This window comes from Pleurodeles waltl, chromosome 3_1, assembly GCF_031143425.1.
Source record: "Pleurodeles waltl isolate 20211129_DDA chromosome 3_1, aPleWal1.hap1.20221129, whole genome shotgun sequence".
NCBI classification, from domain to species: Eukaryota; Metazoa; Chordata; class Amphibia; order Caudata; family Salamandridae; genus Pleurodeles; species Pleurodeles waltl.
In genome coordinates, this window is record NC_090440.1 from 554,969,069 (window position 1) to 554,989,178 (window position 20,110).

Sequence of the window (20,110 nt, forward strand, 5' to 3'; positions counted from 1 at the left end):
TCAGACCCAACTTTACTTTAACATAATTACACTCATTAAGACGGATGATTTTAAATTACGATTTGAGTGCAAACTTGCTTTCTGTATCTGCTCTCAAACTGAATGTAAGGCTTATTAATTGAAGTAAGGCAACCATTGTTAGTCTATGGGAGAGATAGCCTTACAGCACTGAAAAATACCTTTATGAAAACCCAATTTTTCCTAGAAATTTCTTTAAAATGTGCTGTGGTACATAATCAGATTTGAAGCTAAGTGCCACAAAAAAGATGTACAAAGATATTTATATATATATTTATATATATATATATATTTTTTTTTTTTGTATTCCAGCCTCACTTATTTTATCAACCAACCAGTGGGGCCTAAGCACCAGATCCACAATGTTTTAACTCTGTCTGGGAATGGGAAGGAAAGACCTTTGTCATAGCCTACATGTCTGGAAGGATGCGCTTGACGAGATCAAAGGTTTTTGATCATTATCGATTGGACTAATGGAACAATGGTTCAAGGGCTGACTAGGACTTCCTTCTGTAAATATTGAAACACTTTCTGCATCCATACAGCTAAGTGTGATAGTGCCTTCGTGCATGATTACAAAAGAAAAACACTTATAGCTAGCCAGCATGAATAGTTACAATTTATGCACATATATTATTTTATCTAATTCAAGAGCCCCCCACTTTTATGATTCTAAAACGAATAACTGTGCCCAGTTGCTTGTCATATGTGTGCAGCTATCTTTTGACTATGCTCCACATTATGGGCACAACGATCTGCACCTCCATAGTCGTGCACTCATTCAGAGTAGACACTAATACCTATAGTGGTTCCTGCACCTCATTAGTAGCAACTGCGGTGACACTTGCACCTCCACCAAATTAATTCTAGTTGTCCTGGTTGGAGAACTGATATTATTGATATGTCACTTCTTGTAGTGGGAGTGCAAATGTAAGTGATCTGACCCACCCTGTTCTCTCAAACTAGTAGTTCATGGCTTACTTAAAAAAAATCACACTTTGTAAATCATAAATCAAAAGGAAGAGGGAGGGGCGAGAGCGTCTTTGCCAGTCATGCCCTTAAGTTTCCCTGTAACTGCGAGGTTTTCTAGGAGCGCAAAGATTTCTGGCCTAGACAGACCTCTAGCATGTAGAGGGACATATGTAAGCCATGTTCTGTGGACACAAGAGCTGCCAGCACTCCCTAACTCTTCACTAGCATGTGCAACATGCTTCCTAGTCTAATTTGAGGTGTTCTGGGTAGAGCATGGTTTGAAGGTGGTCATCTCTTGGAAAAGCCCGTCTAGGGCACTAAACTCTACTTACTTAGGCATGAAACATAGGGTCTCCTTACCCACAGATTAAAAGTGTGAAAAATATTTTTAGGAGAAAGTGTCCAGCAAATCACCAGAAGCTAAAGAATCCTACAGCTCACATGAAGCAATCAGATGGAACAGTGCGATTTAAATTCAACATTAGAATATGAAGGGTGAGGGGTGAATATGGCACTTTGGTCATTAGTGCTGGAGAGGTCTGCTGGGTGTGAGATTGTGGTGAGGGAGCTGTGTCAGTGGGTTGATTGAAGCCAGAACACCACTACTCCTGTCCACCTAATTGGAATAAAAAGATCACTCTTGCAGACGCCCATTGCGTGCATTCTCACACCACACCACAGTAGTGGTGTACTACGAAGGAGATTGTGTTTTCTCAGACTACCTCATAGCCTGTGCCTTTAGGATCACTGAGATTGCCAGATAACATTTTCCTATTCCTTTGTCAGGTGGAACGTGGGGAACACTCCTGTGCGGAATACTGACTTTGTGTATGTGGTAGTGTATCTTCTAGCCACACTTTGCTGAGCTGTAGATATAGACTGCGGCTGCCTGTTCACCTGCTCTGTCTCGTCCTGAGACACTTCCTCCGAGACGGCTTTGCTTTTCCCTTAGTTGCTCGTGCATGTGCCAGATGTAAAACAAATCTCTCTTGCATGCAGAGTGCATTTGGTGACCTAGTTGAATACATTGTGCACAGATACGCGTTTATACTTTATATTCAATATTTATGTGCAACAGGTTGGGTGCTCCTGGTAACCTGAGTATGTAATGGTCTTGTGGAAGGGGCATATATAGTATGTTAGTTTAGCACTTCACAGTTTTACTTGCAAGAGTTACTGATTGCCGTGGTATGTATGAACTGGATTCTAGAAGTAAAGGTTTTACTTTGCCTTGTTTATTAATGGCTTAATATAGCAGATGAAAGCGTCACTTGCTGTCAAGAGCTTTTGAAGATATTTTTCTGGTGATGATGATCTATTCTCACAGCACAATCTTTTATACTTGTGATGACAATAAGAAGCCATGTATGTTTCGAGTGTATAACATTCAGCTGTTCACATTTTTCAAAATGCCTATGATGTGTAACCTTCTATTTTGTGTTTTCTTTGCATTGGTAGCCAAGAAACAAGTTGCAGAGTTCTACAATTGCTTTTACCAAATGAGTTGCTTCTGGAGACATTAGCAGTCCTACTCTCATTCACCGAACTTGCTCCGATTTGCTATCCCGTTCATTCTTACATGTTGTGTTTGGTCTCCAATTTTTTGAAGTGCATTGTTCTCCCTATTGGCAACTGCCTGGCAGATTCTCTGCTAGATGACTGTTGGTCACTTGAACTGGGACTTGTTCATGCATCACTTGAACATTTTTGCAAATCAGATATTGTTCGATTAATGGCCTTTCCTTGACTTAAATTCCGGTAACCTAAGCACCTGGCCTGTTGGCATATTTACGTGAATCTTAATACCATGTGCAAGCGCCCAATTGCTGTAACAGAAGTGTGGCTGAGTATTTGTGAACATCACCTCATTGTCTCCATCACCCTTTTGCTAAAAACGTAATATTTCTGCATGTTTATTTCACATGCAAATGTAAGCTTGGTTTTATCTCACTACCTGCTGGCTCTGTTCTCTCTACGCAGACCTCCTCAATCCAAAATCCTGCGTGAGGATCAGAACCACAACATGTACATTGCAGGATGTACTGAGGTGGAAGTGAAGTCTACTGAAGAAGCATTTGAGGTATTTTGGAAAGGTAAGAGGACGAACTGCAATTAGAAAGTCAACACTTTGATTCCATTGTGCATTGGCATTCTATAATATCCTTGTTTAGATGTCCCTAGAAGCTTTACGTTTCTATGAAAAAATGAATGCCATTTTCCTTAGGTCAGAAAAAACGACGCATTGCGAACACTCAACTGAACCGTGAATCCAGTCGCTCTCACAGCGTCTTTAATATCAAACTGGCACAGGCCCCACTGGATGCTGATGGTGACAATGTCATGCAGGTAATGACTTTTATTCCATTTCATTGAGGGAAGAGTTACTTCTGCTTCAATGTGTAGCATTTTTGTATTCGTTAGCTAAAACGTATACTGATTAGACTTGAGCCTGCAACATCTTTTAGTTATTGACCACATCACCTCCGGTCTGATGAAACTCCATTGGTACCCTTAGTTAGTCTGAAAAATCTTCAAAACCAGCTGCATCAACTACAAAGCCACCACAAGTGTCACTGCCTAACAGTTAGCAAGCTCATCATTTCCTGTGGCTCCCCCATCAGACCGAAGAAGTGGTGAAAAAGAAAGCAACCTTCTTTCTACTAAGTCTGTATCTGAAGCAAAATTCTCCTATCCATCAGGACTGCCCGACCTGGCTCTAGTTTGGAAAACAGCTTGTCGCATTGGCTCTCATTATCCTAAATGAGACTACTGGATTTCTAGGTGGCAGAGTCGTTCCTGGTGTGGGGGACTAAGTCTGTCCCACTAAGAAAGACCCCTGTCGCCTTCAATCCGGTTTTGCTCCGGCTAACTAGCAGCGCCTCATCTCTCCCAAGGGGAAGGGATGATTTGGCAGCCGAGCGCATGACATCTTAGAACTTCTCATGGAAGTCGTGGTCACTCCGGTCCCAACCAGCTCTCTCATTTACAGTATGATCTCATATACAAATGACAGAAACAGTTTAAGTTTTATAGATTGATTTAATAAAACGACTATTCTAGATAATAATGCGTGAGCCGCAATAACCAGAACCATACAACACAGTAGGATTAAAATAGTAACAAAGAGAGTGAAACATAGGAATAACGCTATCATAGTGTTAACAAACTACGTTCTCTCTAATTTTGTTCTGTTTTGAGCACAGCATGTTAAGCGTTAAGCTTGCCTTTCAGATTCCCTGGGAAGACATCAACCCTCATACCTGAGCAAAGGCCTGTGATCTGGATCAGCATCTGCAACAGGGCAGTCAGTGTATAGTTGTGGTTCCCTGGTCGGAATCTCCCTCTTGCCTCTCTTAGGACAAGGAAGTGTTTTTATAACTAACATGTCGATGCGGTAACAAAACGTCCCTACGCAAGAATGTGTATCGTCTACAACCCAAAGACTAAACTCCTACCACGTCTATCGCCAATGTACCAGACTGTATCCTGGACTGAAGCACAGAGTGAGCGAGAATGTGTTATTGAAAACTCCGATGCTAAAGTAGGCTAAACAGTGTGATCTAAAGAATAAAACAAGACCGTAGAACTGGTTATTAGAAAATAACAGTACAAAGCCAAATAAAATGCATATAGAGCAAAGTGCACAGAGGCCCGATTCTGCGAGCAAAGGAATAAAATGCATCTAGGGCAAAGCGCACAAAGGCCTAACGCCTGAAGCAAGCACGCAAAGGCTACATAAAAATGGCTACACTACAAGCTGATGGCAAGCATCTATAAAGAATACTACATCATGATGCAGTAACAGTCCACTCTTACTCGAAGAAAACCACTACACCACCAGTGACACATGAACTATTTTTGCCTTTGACTCTGCACAGGGTTCCACTTGCGTTTTGCTAGATAGACTCAATAGCACCCCTCCTGTTCTCAATCCCTTCTTACCCTCCAGCCATCCATCCATTCATAGCAGTAAAGGTTGGCTTGGACGGTTTTGGTAAAGGTGGTAGAATACCTAAACACAGTTCTAGTGGGTGAGGCACCAGTTGGCGTCATTGATTAGAATAACACCCAAGCCACCAGCTTTTGGATGTTACTTCCTTTGCATCTATGCAGTGTGAAGGATTTTATGACCATGATACTGATGGTGAAGGCAGCCAACCCCGGATCTATTCAGGTCACAACGTGCTTTCGGAAACTACCTCTCAGTCAGAGGGACCTCATGATGTGAATATCGATTACGTACATGCTGATAAACGGATGTGAAGTCATCGTCCTATGGTTACAACTCCAATAGCCACAGTTAGGGGAAAAATAACTTCCTTTCGTGTTTTACATTTGGGGGTGGGGTGTACAAGAATAGACTATTTATAAAGACTAACATAACCATTGTTTACATCCGGAAGGAGGTTCACCACTCTTTGATTACTTCTAAATGGAGGGCCTCTGTTATGCGCAACTCAACTGCGTGTTCCACTCTAATCTCAATGCTGCAAAAGAAATACTGAGTGCCCTTGCACTGTCCCAGTATGCCTGTAAATCCGGTCAAAACTTGCACTGTCCCAGTATGCCTGTAAATCCGGTCAAAACTGTTTTCTCAGCTGCGTACATAGGTGCGTAAGAAATGCGTAAGAAGCCTGATGACTTAATCTGTAAACCTCACGGATTGAGAGGTAAGAGAATGGATACTGGGGTACAAGAGTTGGAGTCTTTGCTGCAACGGTGGTCAAATGCTTAACGTGTGTGCTATTGGTGACGCACAACTGTGGCATGGCATTGTCCCTTTCACTGAGGAGCTCTCAGAAGACTGCCAAGAGCTAGCAAAGGACACCCTAAAAGAAGCAACTTCATCTGCCCTTAGAGATAAATCACTGGACGCTTTTAACTCAAGATTCCATCAGATGACAATGGGACTTGTCTTGAGCTGGTATGGTTTACAGTGCCGGATCCTGAGTTCCAGTAAAGTGTTCTATAGTGGATAACTATAGGACATTAAAACCATCACAGGCATGTTTAAGAAGTAATTTAACTACAACACAACACAACAGTGCAACCTGTGCCCAAACTAATTGAAACAAGCAATAGTTGAATTTACAAGACAGGCACTAGATGGGATGGTAGAATTTACATCGGTCTCTGCTTTCTGACATCATCCTGTGTTAATTCCTGGGGTTTTTATATAGTTTTGCAGCATGAACCCTTTTCTGGATTCACATGTTTTGCATTATTTCGCTATCTTTTGGTTGGGTCTAGAATTGTCTTTCTTCATGGTTCTTTGTTTGGTGCCAAATAGCCTGGATGTTTTACCTGAGTAGGACAAAGTATGTACTTCCGAATTCCGCAGAAGGGCCCAGTGTCACTGACCCCTAAGGCTTACATCCATCTTTAATTAATACGATGTCCAAGAATCTCCCTAATAAAAGGTGGTTGCATTGAGGGGTTGGGGGGGATCCCCAATGACTGCTTTTTTGTTGCTTTCCTGGAGCATCTTTCAGTTAAGAAGGCCACCACTTGAGCAGCTTCATTTCCAGTCAGTCCAAAGGCTAATGTGCAGTTAGGCCGTATTTCTGCAGAATATTATCCTTGCACAACTCGTTGTATACATTTCTGCAAATGTTGATATAAGCTAGGCTAGGAATACTTTCTATGACTAGCGGAGTGCTCTGTAGATTAACCCATCTGTGATTCAGACGTTCATGTAAGCCATGTGACTATGACTAGGCTGATGTCTTTTCTTCCCAATTAGGAGCGTGAGCAGATCACAACAAGCCAGCTTTCTTTGGTGGATCTGGCTGGAAGTGAAAGGACGAACCGCACCAAAGCTGAAGGCAACCGGCTACGCGAGGCTGGTAAATTCTTTTTTTGACCAATCTTTATTTTTGATTTGTTGCATGCCAGAAGGGAGTATAGATTTACACATTATGTAATTTGTTTGGTTCTAAACATGCTTATGTTTTTTTTTAAATCTCTTTGGGATTCTTCAACAGTTGGCTGCTGTCCTTTCTTGTGCTGCATATTTTTGTATGCCTCACTCCTCACTTTAATGTGTAAATCGGTCATGAACTTACTGTAATAATGGTACATTTGCAGAATTGTATTTGTTGCGGCCACTACCCTTTGTATTTTCAAAGGGCTTCATAAAATTAACAATAGTAGAGCAGTACAACAAGATGGGAATTTGGCATGGATCATTTATTTTAAACAATGTGCAATGGGATGAGTGCACCTTTTTTACATTTTTCTTATTGCTATTAACATCACAGCTATATTGCTCAGAAAGTTACAAGTTCACATATAAAAACGTGTAAGTAATCTGGACACATAACTGCAGAAGTATCATCAAACCACAGTATGAAGATAAAAGCAAAAGAGGCATCTCATGTTTGTGAGGAAATTAAGAACCCACCCATCACATTATGAAATGGCGTGAGCTTACACAATTCCTGAGCATCCTCTTGGAGCAAGGAGGTGCACCTACTGAACTCATGCCACCAATGGATTCTGTAGATGCCCAGGATGGCATTATCTTGTATCTGGAGAAACCACCAGACAGTTTAACATTTTAGTGTATGTCTGGAGAAATCTGATTGTCACCTGCCTGTGGAATGACAACATCTTGCTCTTCAGGGAAGTGCTCATCACCACATCCGACTGCGCTGGGGATAGGGAAGGATTGACTGCGGCAAAGAATCTCTTTGGGACAATGGTACTTTTTGTTGGAAGACTTTGGGGTTGCAGGCACTGACTTTCCACACTCCTTAAGTAGTTTTCCAATTCTGTGGCTCCAACTCCAGGACTGGCTTCAGTGGAGGAGTTATTAATGCCAGCAATGTGGGCAATCCGTGTTTTTGGTCAAAGGAAAACTGGAACCGGTTTGACAGTTGCTTGTCCAAGTGCACCTAGCTTCCTATCCACAGTAGAGTTCTTTGCTCCCAGAGAGAGAACAGTGATAGCAAATGTAGTCTTTACAAGAGTTTCTTCTACCAGCAATCTGTTTTCTTAGAACGTACTCCTGAGCCAGTGTGCTGTAATAGTCTCCAGCTCTTCCTCCAGGGTGTATGTTGGCAAGGGAAGGAGCATGGATATGGCTTGCACCTTTGTGTAGTGCACCTCTATAGTCGTTTGACCTCATAACAAGGCTGTTGCAGTTGGGTGCCCAGAGACTGAGGCTAGCATGCTTGGGAGCAGGTGCCTTAAGCTTTTTCTTGTTCCTCCTTCGTGGGATTTTAGATTTTTGTAGGTTGCTAATTATGCCTACCCTAGGGAAAGGTAGGTCAAGCTTTTCTATTCTTCCAGCAAGGTCTTGGTTGCTAACCTGATGGTGCTTTCTGAGCACTGCATTAAGTTGAAGCCAGTTGTTTTGTCATCTGGTGAAAAACGGATTGCAACCAGATGCTTTTACTCTTCCTTGGGCTATTCGCACCATTGCACTGGGCTAGTGAGTGTGTGGTGTAGGATGATGGGGTAGGGGTGTGTCTTTGAGGTAGAAATGCTTCACTACCTCTCCAGCTGAAAGGTTTCTCTGTACCACATCTGAAGTCTGAGGCTTTGTACTCTCCTAATAAATAGTTGAGCTAATTATGAAATTCGACTGTGAGATTAGGGCAGCTGCATAGAAGTATGAGCTGCCTCATATTTATGGTAGCACACAGTTCAGGTGCGCATGGGATGACTCTTCTCAAACCAAAAGAAAAGGTTATTTAGGTTGGATGCTGCCAGAAGTGTGTGACATCAAGTAAGAGTGAGGCATATACTACCTGAGCTGGCAAACTAGGGTGATGAAATGGAGAAATCTCAAAAAAAGTTAGAAAAAGATTGAAATATCAAGTGACTATATATGACTGACCCAGTTTTAGGAATGAAATGTCCTTGAGAGAAACGGTTCTGATCAGGGCCATTTAACAAAACAAAAGAGAATTGGTGTGGCATGCTTACGAGCGTGGAATGTTGATGAGTTTGCCACCTATGATGTATTTGTGTGTGGCTAGGCTTGCCACCTATGATGCATTTGTGAGTGGTACTGGAGCTAAAAGCTATGAAATAACAGCTTGTGAAAGTGTTTTATGAAACCACCAGGTGGCATGGTACCTGCTAAAATAGAAAAGCCTCATAGTGTAAGATAACAATTTGATACACGTTTCCTATTGTAGGAGCTCTGGTGACTATTCAGTTTATTTTCTGTACTAAAGATTTGCATTGACTTAACCAAAATTGTAGAGCTTCTCTTTATGTGTTTCTTTTTTCAGGGAACATCAATCAGTCATTAATGACCCTGCGCACATGTTTAGAAGTTTTACGTGAGAATCAGCTGTATGGCACCATGAAGGTATGTAGCAGCAGGCATTGAGGTCTTGCAGGAGGAGTGGTTGCTAAAAAGATTAAACTAGGGTGGTAGGATGCATGAGCCCTAGGTGGCAGGGTGGTTGTGAAGAATGGGTAGGGGTAGAGAGTGTATACAGTGGGACAGATGTGCTGTGAGGATACTCGAAGTGGAAGCTGGTGCAAGAACGGGTTGGCTGTATAAAGCAGTAGTGCTGTAAAGATGTTACTGTATTTTATTGCAGCTGGAGGAAGAAAACCTGCCTCGCTTTTATACTTCTATGGAGCTTATGGCATGGTTTACTTATTAAAGGGTAACTTCTAAAAGAGAATCCCCTTAGCAGCTGTTGTCCATGAAGTCTGCAGTCATCCTCTAATGCTACTCTTAATGTTCCAGATGGTGCCGTACAGAGACTCAAAGCTGACTCATCTCTTCAAGAACTACTTTGATGGCGAGGGAAAAGTTCGCATGATTGTTTGTGTAAATCCGAAAGCTGATGATCATGAGGAGAGCTTGGTACGGTGCTTGATATTGTGCTGGTTTCTCAATTTTCTTTTTTAAATATGGACCCCTTTTAGTTTCCATTGCTTTTAAAAAAACTTGTTGCCTATACAACATTGTCAGAGTTTCTTGACATTGTGAGAATTCTTATTCTACTTGATCTGTTTTGTGAATTGTCTATTTCTGTATCTCTAATTCACACCAATTTAAAAAAAAAAAAAATCATGTGAGACCCAGCCTTTGCAGCTTTTTGCTTCTTTCCTTATGCTACCAGCTCGTGATGCCATTTTTAGCAGTGTTGAAGGATTAGGTGAGTTTGGTCTGGACTAACCTCAATAAAGTTAAAGTTGTTCGGCCTAGCAAGAAGACTATATTGATGTTGTCTTGCAGTGTCCAGTCGCTCACTTGGGCTTAATGTGTTTGTAAAATTTGTGAGTGGATGAGCGCAGCTGCTGCTAACGTTTGCAGTTTACAGTCTGCTGGCCAAGGTTGGAATCCTGGTTGATTTCCACAGCTTTCCAAGAATAATCAATTACATACCATTCAGTTAGGAAATGGAAATACAGCTCTTCAAGCTGAAGTTTTTGATATCACTAAGCGTTGTTAATAACAAGTGTTACTATTCTCTGATTTCATGGCATTGAAATATGTGATCTTGGGAGAGTAGAAGTTTTAGTTAGCCTCTTCTGGGTTCAAGCTTGTCACCTTTCGATTTCAACAACTTTCTGCACCTAGCACTGAACTCGGTCAATTTGCTGGAGTTTCTTTACTGGGTACAAGTATTTTATGTATACATTTTGAGGTACTTCCAGACTGTGCCCCTTTATGTATAGTAAAACATTTGTATACTATTCTCATTGAAAGTATGGCTACTCGTGGACAAGCTATTTACTGTCACCCTGTTCTTCATTTTATTGACTGCGTTTTTTTCTTTGTTAATCATTGCTCTCCCGGTCAAACATAAAGAGTGTTCAGTGTAGGAAAGGGCCTCCTTTTTTTTTAGGTTACCCCCACTCTTTTTGCCTGGTATCTGATGTGATTTCGACTGAAAGTGCACTGGGTTCCTGCTAACCAGGTCCCCAGTGCAGGATCTCGTTCCAAAACCTGTACCGTTGTTTCCCCAATTGGCAAAACCTTTAACATCCTCTGTAACTCCCTAGTAAATGGTACCCCTGGTACCTAGGGCATGGGGAACTAAAGAGGGTCCCTAAGGGCTGCAGCACATATTGTGCCCCCTAAGTGACCCCTCTCCAAGCACATGACAGGCTGGCATTGCAGGCTGCATGTCTTGGTGCAGACAAAAGTGAAAACACGACATGAGACACAGCCTTTGTGCAATGTTCCCTAAAACCGCATGCAGTATATGTAAGTAATCCATCTAGCAGGCCTTACAGCCCTAAGGCAGGAAGCATTATATTACATGTGAGGGCTTATCTGCATGAGTAGATATGCCCGTGATGTGTCTTTGTTGATTTTAAATGCATGTTCTGGAAACTGGTCGATACGAATTCCCCAGCTACGTGATGGCTTCACTGAAGATAGGATTATTGCTATCAAACATCTCATATTGGTGAACCCACACTGATACCAGTGTTGGATTTACCAATACATGCACCCAGAGGGCACCTTAGAGGTGAAATCCTACCAGCCTCTGGTGTGCTCGCTGACAAGTGTCTGCCACCGAGACCGTTCGGGACCCCTAGGGTGAGAGCCTCCCACAGGATGACCTGCTGATTAGCCTTCCTAAGGCGGCAAGCCTCCGAGGGCAGTCACCTTTGAAATGTGAATCTGGCTCCCCTTACAGGAGAGGACGCCACCCCCAACCCTGTCCAGAGTTCATTTGACCTACCTGGACAGGTGGGAATATTAGCTAGTCAAGTAGGTGTACCACCCCTAAGGGGCTACTTTGAGGTGAACTCGATTTTTCAGAAGTAGCCATCTTGGAGATGGCATACTTGGGAGTTGTGGGACAGGGTTTTGCCCCTTCCCACAGGAAGTCATCATGTAGGGGGTATAGCGACCACAAATGTCACTAGCCCATTGACTTACTACTGTACACACTCCCTAATGTCCCTAAATTCAGTATTTAGGAAAGCTCTTGGCACCAGAAAAGCAGATCCCTGCTGACCTGAAGGATACTGCAGAGACACAAAAGGCAAACACTGAAGATCTGTGCCGGCCTTGGCGTCAACCTTGCCAGTCTGCCTGTGGACTTTGACAATTGCTAGAAAGACTCCTCGTCCTCCAACTGTTGAAACTTCCAAAAGCCCGGGAAGACAGCCAGCCTTCACTCCAGCACAAGGAATTCTTGTGGAGTAGCGGAGCTGGTCCCCTGCATCCTTGCAAGCACCCAAGAACCACTGAATAGGACTCCGGACCACCAAAACCGCCATTGGACAGTACCACTGTACCAGAGTCTCCCAGCCTGTGTTGAAGTGGGTCTATGGTGCCAACCTGGTTTCCAGCCTCTACAGAAGCAAAGTTCATCATGGGGTTCTCCACTGCGACGTTCACACTGACGCTTTTGTCTTGAGTGGAGTTCAGGCCTCCTTTACGCCTTTCCACCCATACCACTCCTGGCCAGAGTTCTCAAAAAGATCAGGAATGACCAGGCTCAAATAATCCTTAGCACCAAACTGGGCACAAAGAGTATAGTATCCCTAGCTGCTGAGCATGCCCATTGATCCTCTGATGAGGCTGCCCTTTTCAGAGGATCTTCTGTCGCAGCAGCAGGGGAGGGTTCTTCAACCAAAACTGTCCACTCTTTGCCTTCTTGCGTGGAGATTGAATGGCGGCAGTTGAAAGGTTTGACCTTCCTCTTGAAGTCTAACGTAATCTTGGCAGCCAGGCGTCCCTCCATCAAACGGTATATGCCTGTTGGAAGAAATTTGTGGCATGGTGCACAGACAAGTCTGACCTCCTTTTTGCCCCTCTCTCTGAGGCCCTATTGTTAATCTTGTATCTTGCACAGGAGGTCTCTGCTCTGGGCACTCTTAAGAGATTTCTTTGCTATTTGTGATATTTTCTTTTTCTTTTTTCTCTTTTCCTTCCCTCTTTTAAGTGTCCTATTTTGCATAGATTCTCAAAGGTGTTTTCCCTCCATCCCCATTCAATATGCCCCAATGGGATCTGAATTTGGTTCCATTGCATCTGCCCACAGAGTGAGTAAACTGCAGGCATTGTCATCTAAGCCATCCTGCCTTTCCATGTATCCTGACAAAGTGGTGCTTCGCACTAGGGCCTCTTTTCTGCCAAAAGTGGCCATGCCCTTTCATGTAGGCCAATCCATCACCCTGCCTATTTTTTTACGCACCCGCACAGCCTACTGAGGAAGAGGAGAGACTTCACCACCTGGACTCAAAAAGAGCATTGACGTTCTATCTTGAACTTTCAGGAGCGTTTTTGGGTGGATGACCAACTTTCTGTACGGTATGTGGGTGCAAAGAAAGGTCAAGCAGTGCAGAACCAAGCACTCTCCAGATGGGTCGTACTCTACATTAGGATCAACTATGCTCTTCTCCTCCCACCCCCCCATCACCCATACACAGGGTTTGCATGCTTATTCTACGTGAGCTAAAGCTATGACCATTGTGTTAACGTGTGGTGTTCCAGTCCTTAACATCTGTCGTTTGGCAATGTGGACTTCTCTTCATACATTTACTAAACAATACTGCGTGGACAGTCAGGTCCCTAGGGAAGGGCACCTTGCCCATTTGGTCCTGCAGGGCATTCTTGTTTTGAACTTGCTTCGCAGACCCACCTCTGGGGATGGTATTGCTTGTTTATCTAGTCAAAGGTAAGGAATCTGCAGCTAGATATCTCGATCAGATGGAAAAGTGACTTTCCTTCGGTAACGCCTTATCTGATAGAGACTATATCTAGCTTCAGATTTCTTACTGAAAACCCATCCCCCCACTTTGCGAACTGATTTCCAGGGGTAGGGAATCTCCTTTCAGGGTCTTAGTTTTGACACACTAGTTGTTAGTATTCTTCATGGCACTGTGCTTCTGGCGTGTAAAGTCGTGAAAAGAAACTGAAGTTGGCGCGCCTGGGTAGTGCCTATATAGGACCCACAATGTCCTTTCTAGCACGGACTCTGCCGGTGGTGGCCACGGAGCTGCATGATGCCACCTAGCGGCACGCAGGGGTACTGCTGACAAATCTTCCAGATCCAATCCTAATTCCTGGGGAGAATTCAAATAGAAGGAATCTGCAGCTAGATATAGTGTCTTCCAGATAAGGCATTACCGAATGTAATTAACTTTTCTGTATTCCAAAACAAGAATTCAGGCCCATTCTGGACCTGAGAATACTAAACAAATTCATATGCAAGGAGAAATTCAGGCTATTGGCTCTACACCAAATCTGTCCACAGCTACACCAGGGGGACTGGATGTGTTCCATCGATTTTCAAAATGTGTACTGCCACATCCCATTCATTACAAAACATGGGAAGTTTTCTCTGCTTCAAAGTAGGGTTGCATCACTACCAATTCAGTATTTTGCCCTTCGGCCTCAAGTGCAACCCAAACATTTTCCAACTATATGACTGATTGTAGCAGCCGTAGGAAAAAAGAAGATATTCATCTACTCATACTTTGACGATTGGCTTATAAAGGATTCCTCCCAATCACGTGTAAGAGAACATTTTCAAATCTGCGTAGAGATGATCCAAAATCTAGGTCTCTGCACCAATTTCCAAAAGGCCACAGCACATTCAGCACAAAGGCTTTACTACCTGGGGGCAGCACTGGACACGCTAACCGTACAATTGTATCTTTCGGAGGAAAGACTATCCTCAGTCACTCTAAAGTGTCATAATCTCCAAGCAACCCATATCCATCAGCGAGGAAAGTTGCTTTGTTGCTGGGCTCAATGGCCACTTGCATTTTCATTGTTCCTCACGCAAGACTTCACATGAGACCTCTCCAGCAATTTCTCTATGACCAATGGAACCAATTTTCAGATCATTGGGAAGACAAAGTACACCTCTCTGAGGCAATCCAGTCACTCCCAAACCGACATCACGACCACCAAGTACTATCTAAACAAACAAGAAGGAACTCACTTTCGCCCTCTATTTCTGGAAGCTCGTGCCATCAGGAATTTGCTGATAGCCAAGGGCTTAACAATACAAGCCATACACCTGGGAGGAGCACAGAACACCCAGGTGGAATCTGTCACAACTTCCATGAAAATCATGACTGGATCCTACATGACTACGTCGTGCAAGAAATCTTTCGAGAATGGGGCGTTCTACCAACCAGGAACACTGGGGAATGTCCTTTAGATAAGTTGGTTCAGGAAATTTCTCTGCATTTCCGCCATCTCCACTGATTCCCACTATGATCAACAAGTTGTACAGATCCAAGGCCAGAATGATCCTATTAGCGCGGGAGTGGACTCGCCAGTGGTGGTTTACGGACCTCCTCTGAGAGGCCACACAGGAGGTTGCCAGGCAGACAGGATCTTCTGTACAAGTTTGGAGGGAGGATTCTATATCCTAGCCTGTTCTCCCTGAACTTGACAGCATGGCTCCTGAATTCATACAAGATGGACATCTAGGTTGGCGGGATTCATGAGTATTCTAAGAGAATCCAAAATACCTTTTACCAGAAGATCCTATGCTTTCAAGTGGAAGCGGTTCTATCTATGTTGTGTTCAAAGCACCTATTTTAGGTCAAGAGAATGTGATTCCACCCTGCCTCCTCCATTTAGCAAGGTCTGGTCTGCGGTATTCTTCTGTTAAGGTACACCTTTCAGCATTTACTGCTTATGGAAAGACAACCACACAGTTATCTTTCTTTAAAATGCCAGTAGTTAATGATTTCTTAGGTCTGAAAAAGGTTTTTCCAATGGTTAGGTCTCCCTCTCCTCCGTGTGAGATTAATCTTGTACTTTGCAAGCTCATGTGTCCTCCTTTTGAGCCAATACACAAAGGCTCTTTGCAACATCTTAGATAGAAAACTGCTTTTCTAGTTGCCATAATGACAGCACGTAGAGGAAATGAGATTCAATCTTTGTATGCCATAGAACCATATGCTGTTTTCCACTCTAACAGAGAGTGGTCATGAGAACTCATTCTAGCTTTCTCCCCAAAGTGGTCTCTGATTTTCACATTAACCAAATTATCTCACTACCAATGTTCTTTTCGAAGAGCATTGCATTTTTTTTTATGTAAAGCGTGTTAAAGTTCTAGCTCCGAAAGCCAGGTCAGCTGTTTGTCAACTACGGCCCAGTAGGAACAGGCATAGCTTCCTCCAAGTAAACAATCTTAGTGGATTGTTTCTTGTGTAGTGTTTTCATATCAGTTAGCCAGTAAACACTTATCTGTGTGACCTGTAGCCCATTCTACCAGAGGTAAAGTGGCAACAGCTGCCCTATTAAGAAATGTATCTTTGTCTGAGATATGCATAGCTGCAACCTGGAAGCATGTACGTATGTTTCCTAAACATTACTGCCTAGACTCAGATTAAAGAGCAGATACCCATCTGGGACAAGCTTCCTTATGAAATGTCTTTGGATAATTATAACTGCTGCTATTCTATATTTTGTCCGCAGAATTGTGGGATGGGCTTGCTATTCTACTCAGTGCTTATGACTATTGATGAGGATCCCCTGGAAGAGAAGGAGAAGTTGCTTACATGTAATCCCAATTCTCTTCCAGGGGAATCCTCATCAAAGTCATAAGCAACACTCCCAGCCCCCGTACAAATCTTGTAATTGCAGCTCTTGCACACATTCCCCTGGAAGAGAGCTAGGATTACATGTAAGCAACTTTTCCTTCTTGTTAGTGGGTGGATTGAAGCCAGAACACCACTACTCCTGTCCACTTAATTGGAATAAAAATATCACTCTTGCAGACGCCCATTGCCTGCATTCTCACACCACAGTAGTGGTGTACTACAAAGGAGATTGTCTTTTCTCAGACTACCTAACAGCCTTTCCCTTTAGGATCACTGAGACTTGGTCTGTTCCCAGGTAACCTTTTCCTAGTCCTTTGTCAGGTGGAACATTGGGAACACTCCTGTGCGGAATACTGACTTTGTGTATGTGGTAGTGTATCTTCTAGCCACACTTTTCTAAGCTACAGGGAGTGCAGAATTATTAGGCAAATGAGTATTTTGACCACATCATCCTCTTTATGCATGTTGTCTTACTCCAAGCTGTATAGGCTCGAAAGCCTACTACCAATTAAGCATATTAGGTGATGTGCATCTCTGTAATGAGAAGGGGTGTGGTCTAATGACATCAACACCCTATATCAGGTGTCCATAATTATTAGGCAACTTCCTTTCCTTTGGCAAAATGGGTCAAAAGAAGGACTTGACAGGCTCCGAAAAGTCAAAAATAGTGAGATATCTTGCAGAGGGATGCAGCACTCTTAAAATTGCAAAGCTTCTGAAGCGTGATCATCGAACAATCAAGCGTTTCATTCAAAATAGTCAACAGGGTCGCAAGAAGCGTGTGGAAAAACCAAGGCGCAAAATAACTGCCCATGAACTGAGAAAAGTCAAGCATGCAGCTGCCACGATGCCACTTGCCACCAGTTTGGCCATATTTCAGAGCTGCAACATCACTGGAGTGTCCAAAAGCACAAGGTGTGCAATACTCAGAGACATGGCCAAGGTAAGAAAGGCTGAAAGACGACCACCACTGAACAAGACACACAAGCTGAAACGTCAAGACTGGGCCAATAAATATCTCAAGACTGATTTTTCTAAGGTTTTATGGACTGATGAAATGAGAGTGAGTCTTGATGGGCCAGATGGATGGGCCCGTGGCTGGATTGGTAAAGGGCAGAGAGCTCCAGTCCGACTCAGACGCCAGCAAGGTGGAGGTGGAGTACTGGTTTGGGCTGGTATCATCAAAGATGAGCTTGTGGGGCCTTTTCGGGTTGAGGATGGAGTCCAGCTCAACTCCCAGTCCTACTGCCAGTTCCTGGAAGACACCTTCTTCAAGCAGTGGTACAGGAAGAAGTCTGCATCCTTAAAAAAAAACATGATTTTCATGCAGGACAATGCTCCATCACACGCGTCCAAGTACTCCACAGCGTGGCTGGCAAGAAAGGGTATAAAAGAGGAAATCTAATGACATGGCCTCCTTGTTCACCTGATCTGAACCCCATTGAGAACCTGTGGTCCATCATCAAATGTGAGATTTACAAGGAGGGAAAACAGTACACCTCTCTGAACAGTGTCTGGGAGGCTGTGGTTGCTGCTGCACGCAATGTTGATGGTGAACAGATCAAAACACTGACAGAATCCATGGATGGCAGGCTTTTGAGTGTCCTTGCAAAGAAAGGTGGCTATATTGGTCACTGATTTGTTTTTGTTTTGTTTTTGAATGTCAGAAATGTATATTTGTGAATGTTGAGATGTTATATTGGTTTCACTGGTAATAATAAATAATTGAAATGGGTATATATTTGTTTTTTGTTAAGTTGCCTAATAATTATGCACAGTAATAGTCACCTGCACACACAGATATCCCCCTAACATGGCTAAAACTAAAAACAAACTAAAAACTACTTCCAAAAATATTCAGCTTTGATATTAATGAGTTTTTTGGGTTCATTGAGAACATGGTTGTTGTTCAATAATAAAATTTATCCTCAAAAATACAACTTGCCTAATAATTCTGCACTCCCTGTATAGACTGCAGCTGCCTGTTCACCTGCTCTGTCTCGTCCTGAGAGACACTTGCTCCAAGACGGCTTTGCTTTTCCCTTAGTTGCTCGTGCATGTGCCAGATGTAAAACAGATCTCTTGCATGCAGAGTGCATTTGGTGGCCTAGCTGAATGCATTGTGCACAGATACGCGTTTAGACTTTATATTCAATATTTATGTGCAGCAGGTTGGATGCTCCTGGTAACCTGAGTATGTAAGGGTCTTGTTGAAGGGGAAAATATTGTATGTTTGTTTAGCTTTTCACAGTTTTACTTGTAAGAATTACAGATTGCTGAGGTATGTATTCAGGAGGTATTTGGTCTGGTTCCCTTGCCTTTGCTGTGAGTTTCATTTAAAAATATAATATATATATATATATATATATATATATGAAAAAACTGCATTTTAATACTCCTGAGTGAACTGGATTCTAGAAGTAAATGTTTTACTTTGCCTTGTTTATTTATGGCTTAATATAGCAGATGAAAGCTTCACTTGCTTTCAAGAGCTTGAGGCTTTTGAAGATGTTTTTCTCGGAGCTAGGATTACATGTATTCAACTTTTCCTTCTTCTTAAATAGGGGGGGGGGGGGGGGGTCTTTTTCAGTTCCAGAAATGAAGAGGGTATTTTTTTTGGTAAATCATGACATACAAGGAAGCAGAAGCAGTCCCAGCGTACAGGAGCCCTGACATTGAAAGAGCAAACTCTCCATTAACAGAGGGACAGTCTCTGACTGTGAAAACTGTAATGAAACTAATGGATGGCATAGTGTACACCGCTCATACTTCATGGCAGGTTATATATGCACCGCATACAGGAGTGGTTCTCAAGCAGATAGCCACAGGAGTTGGGAGGATCTAGTGGTTGTCACTCATATTGTGCTCAATTGATATTGATACAATAGTGGTACATGAAAAACATCACAATAGAAAGACTACTCATAACCCCAACTTCAATAGTCGCCTTTATCATTGATGCATTCCACAGTGGGTTGTGCACCTGGATCACCTCAATATCAGAGGAACAAGTAGCCCTACAGAAGCAGTAACGCATATTAATGTGTTGAAAGTGAAGACAGTCTTTTTAACACTGACGGATTTTCAAGCTAATTAAATAGTGGGAAGACTGTTCAGTGCAAACACACAGCATGGCCACCATATGCTACACCAATACACTGTGAACCATGTCATATGTATTTTCAAAACTTGTCTAGGAAATCTGGGGATGAGCTATCCAAACACACATATGCTTGGTGACGGTACACCCCAGGGGTTCTGAATGTGGAAGCAGACGGGTGTTGACGTTTTAATTAAGAGGTAAAGGAGTCATTAGGTGAGAATGGGACTCGGAGCCTGCCATAGACTTAGTCCAAGGCTATAAATAAAACTTGTACATGGCAAGATTGTAAAGTTAATAACCTGGTTGGTTAATTTCGAAATAGAATCCTTACGGAAAGCAAAGTAGTTAATAAATCAAGTAAATTAGCAAATGGACTACCATAAGATTTGTCTCTAAATAAAAGCTGTAAGGAAATTCCAAGTTTTGTAGAATTACCCGTACTTTTTGCTAGATGTTGCTGGTTTTCAACTCTGTAGCACAGGATTTTATGTCACCGTAAAAATTAACTGACCT

At 42.8% G+C, this 20,110-nt stretch overlaps 1 protein-coding gene across 8 annotated transcripts in view; it reads left to right on the plus strand.

Annotated features, from left to right (window-relative positions):
* Positions 1-20,110, plus strand: part of KIF23 (kinesin family member 23) — a 177,695-nt gene that overhangs the window by 73,742 nt on the left and 83,843 nt on the right. For 5 of the 8 annotated variants that reach the window (XM_069222930.1, XM_069222933.1, XM_069222931.1 and 2 more), the window contains exons 8-13: positions 1,777-1,818; positions 2,971-3,083; positions 3,215-3,336; positions 6,734-6,836; positions 9,234-9,313; positions 9,704-9,823. In XM_069222930.1, the coding sequence (XP_069079031.1) occupies positions 1,777-1,818; positions 2,971-3,083; positions 3,215-3,336; positions 6,734-6,836; positions 9,234-9,313; positions 9,704-9,823 (580 nt within the window). The remainder of the gene's footprint in view (positions 1-1,776; positions 1,819-2,970; positions 3,084-3,214; positions 3,337-6,733; positions 6,837-9,233; positions 9,314-9,703; positions 9,824-20,110) is intronic. The other 3 variants (XM_069222932.1, XM_069222937.1, XM_069222935.1) reach the window with 1 other exon arrangement.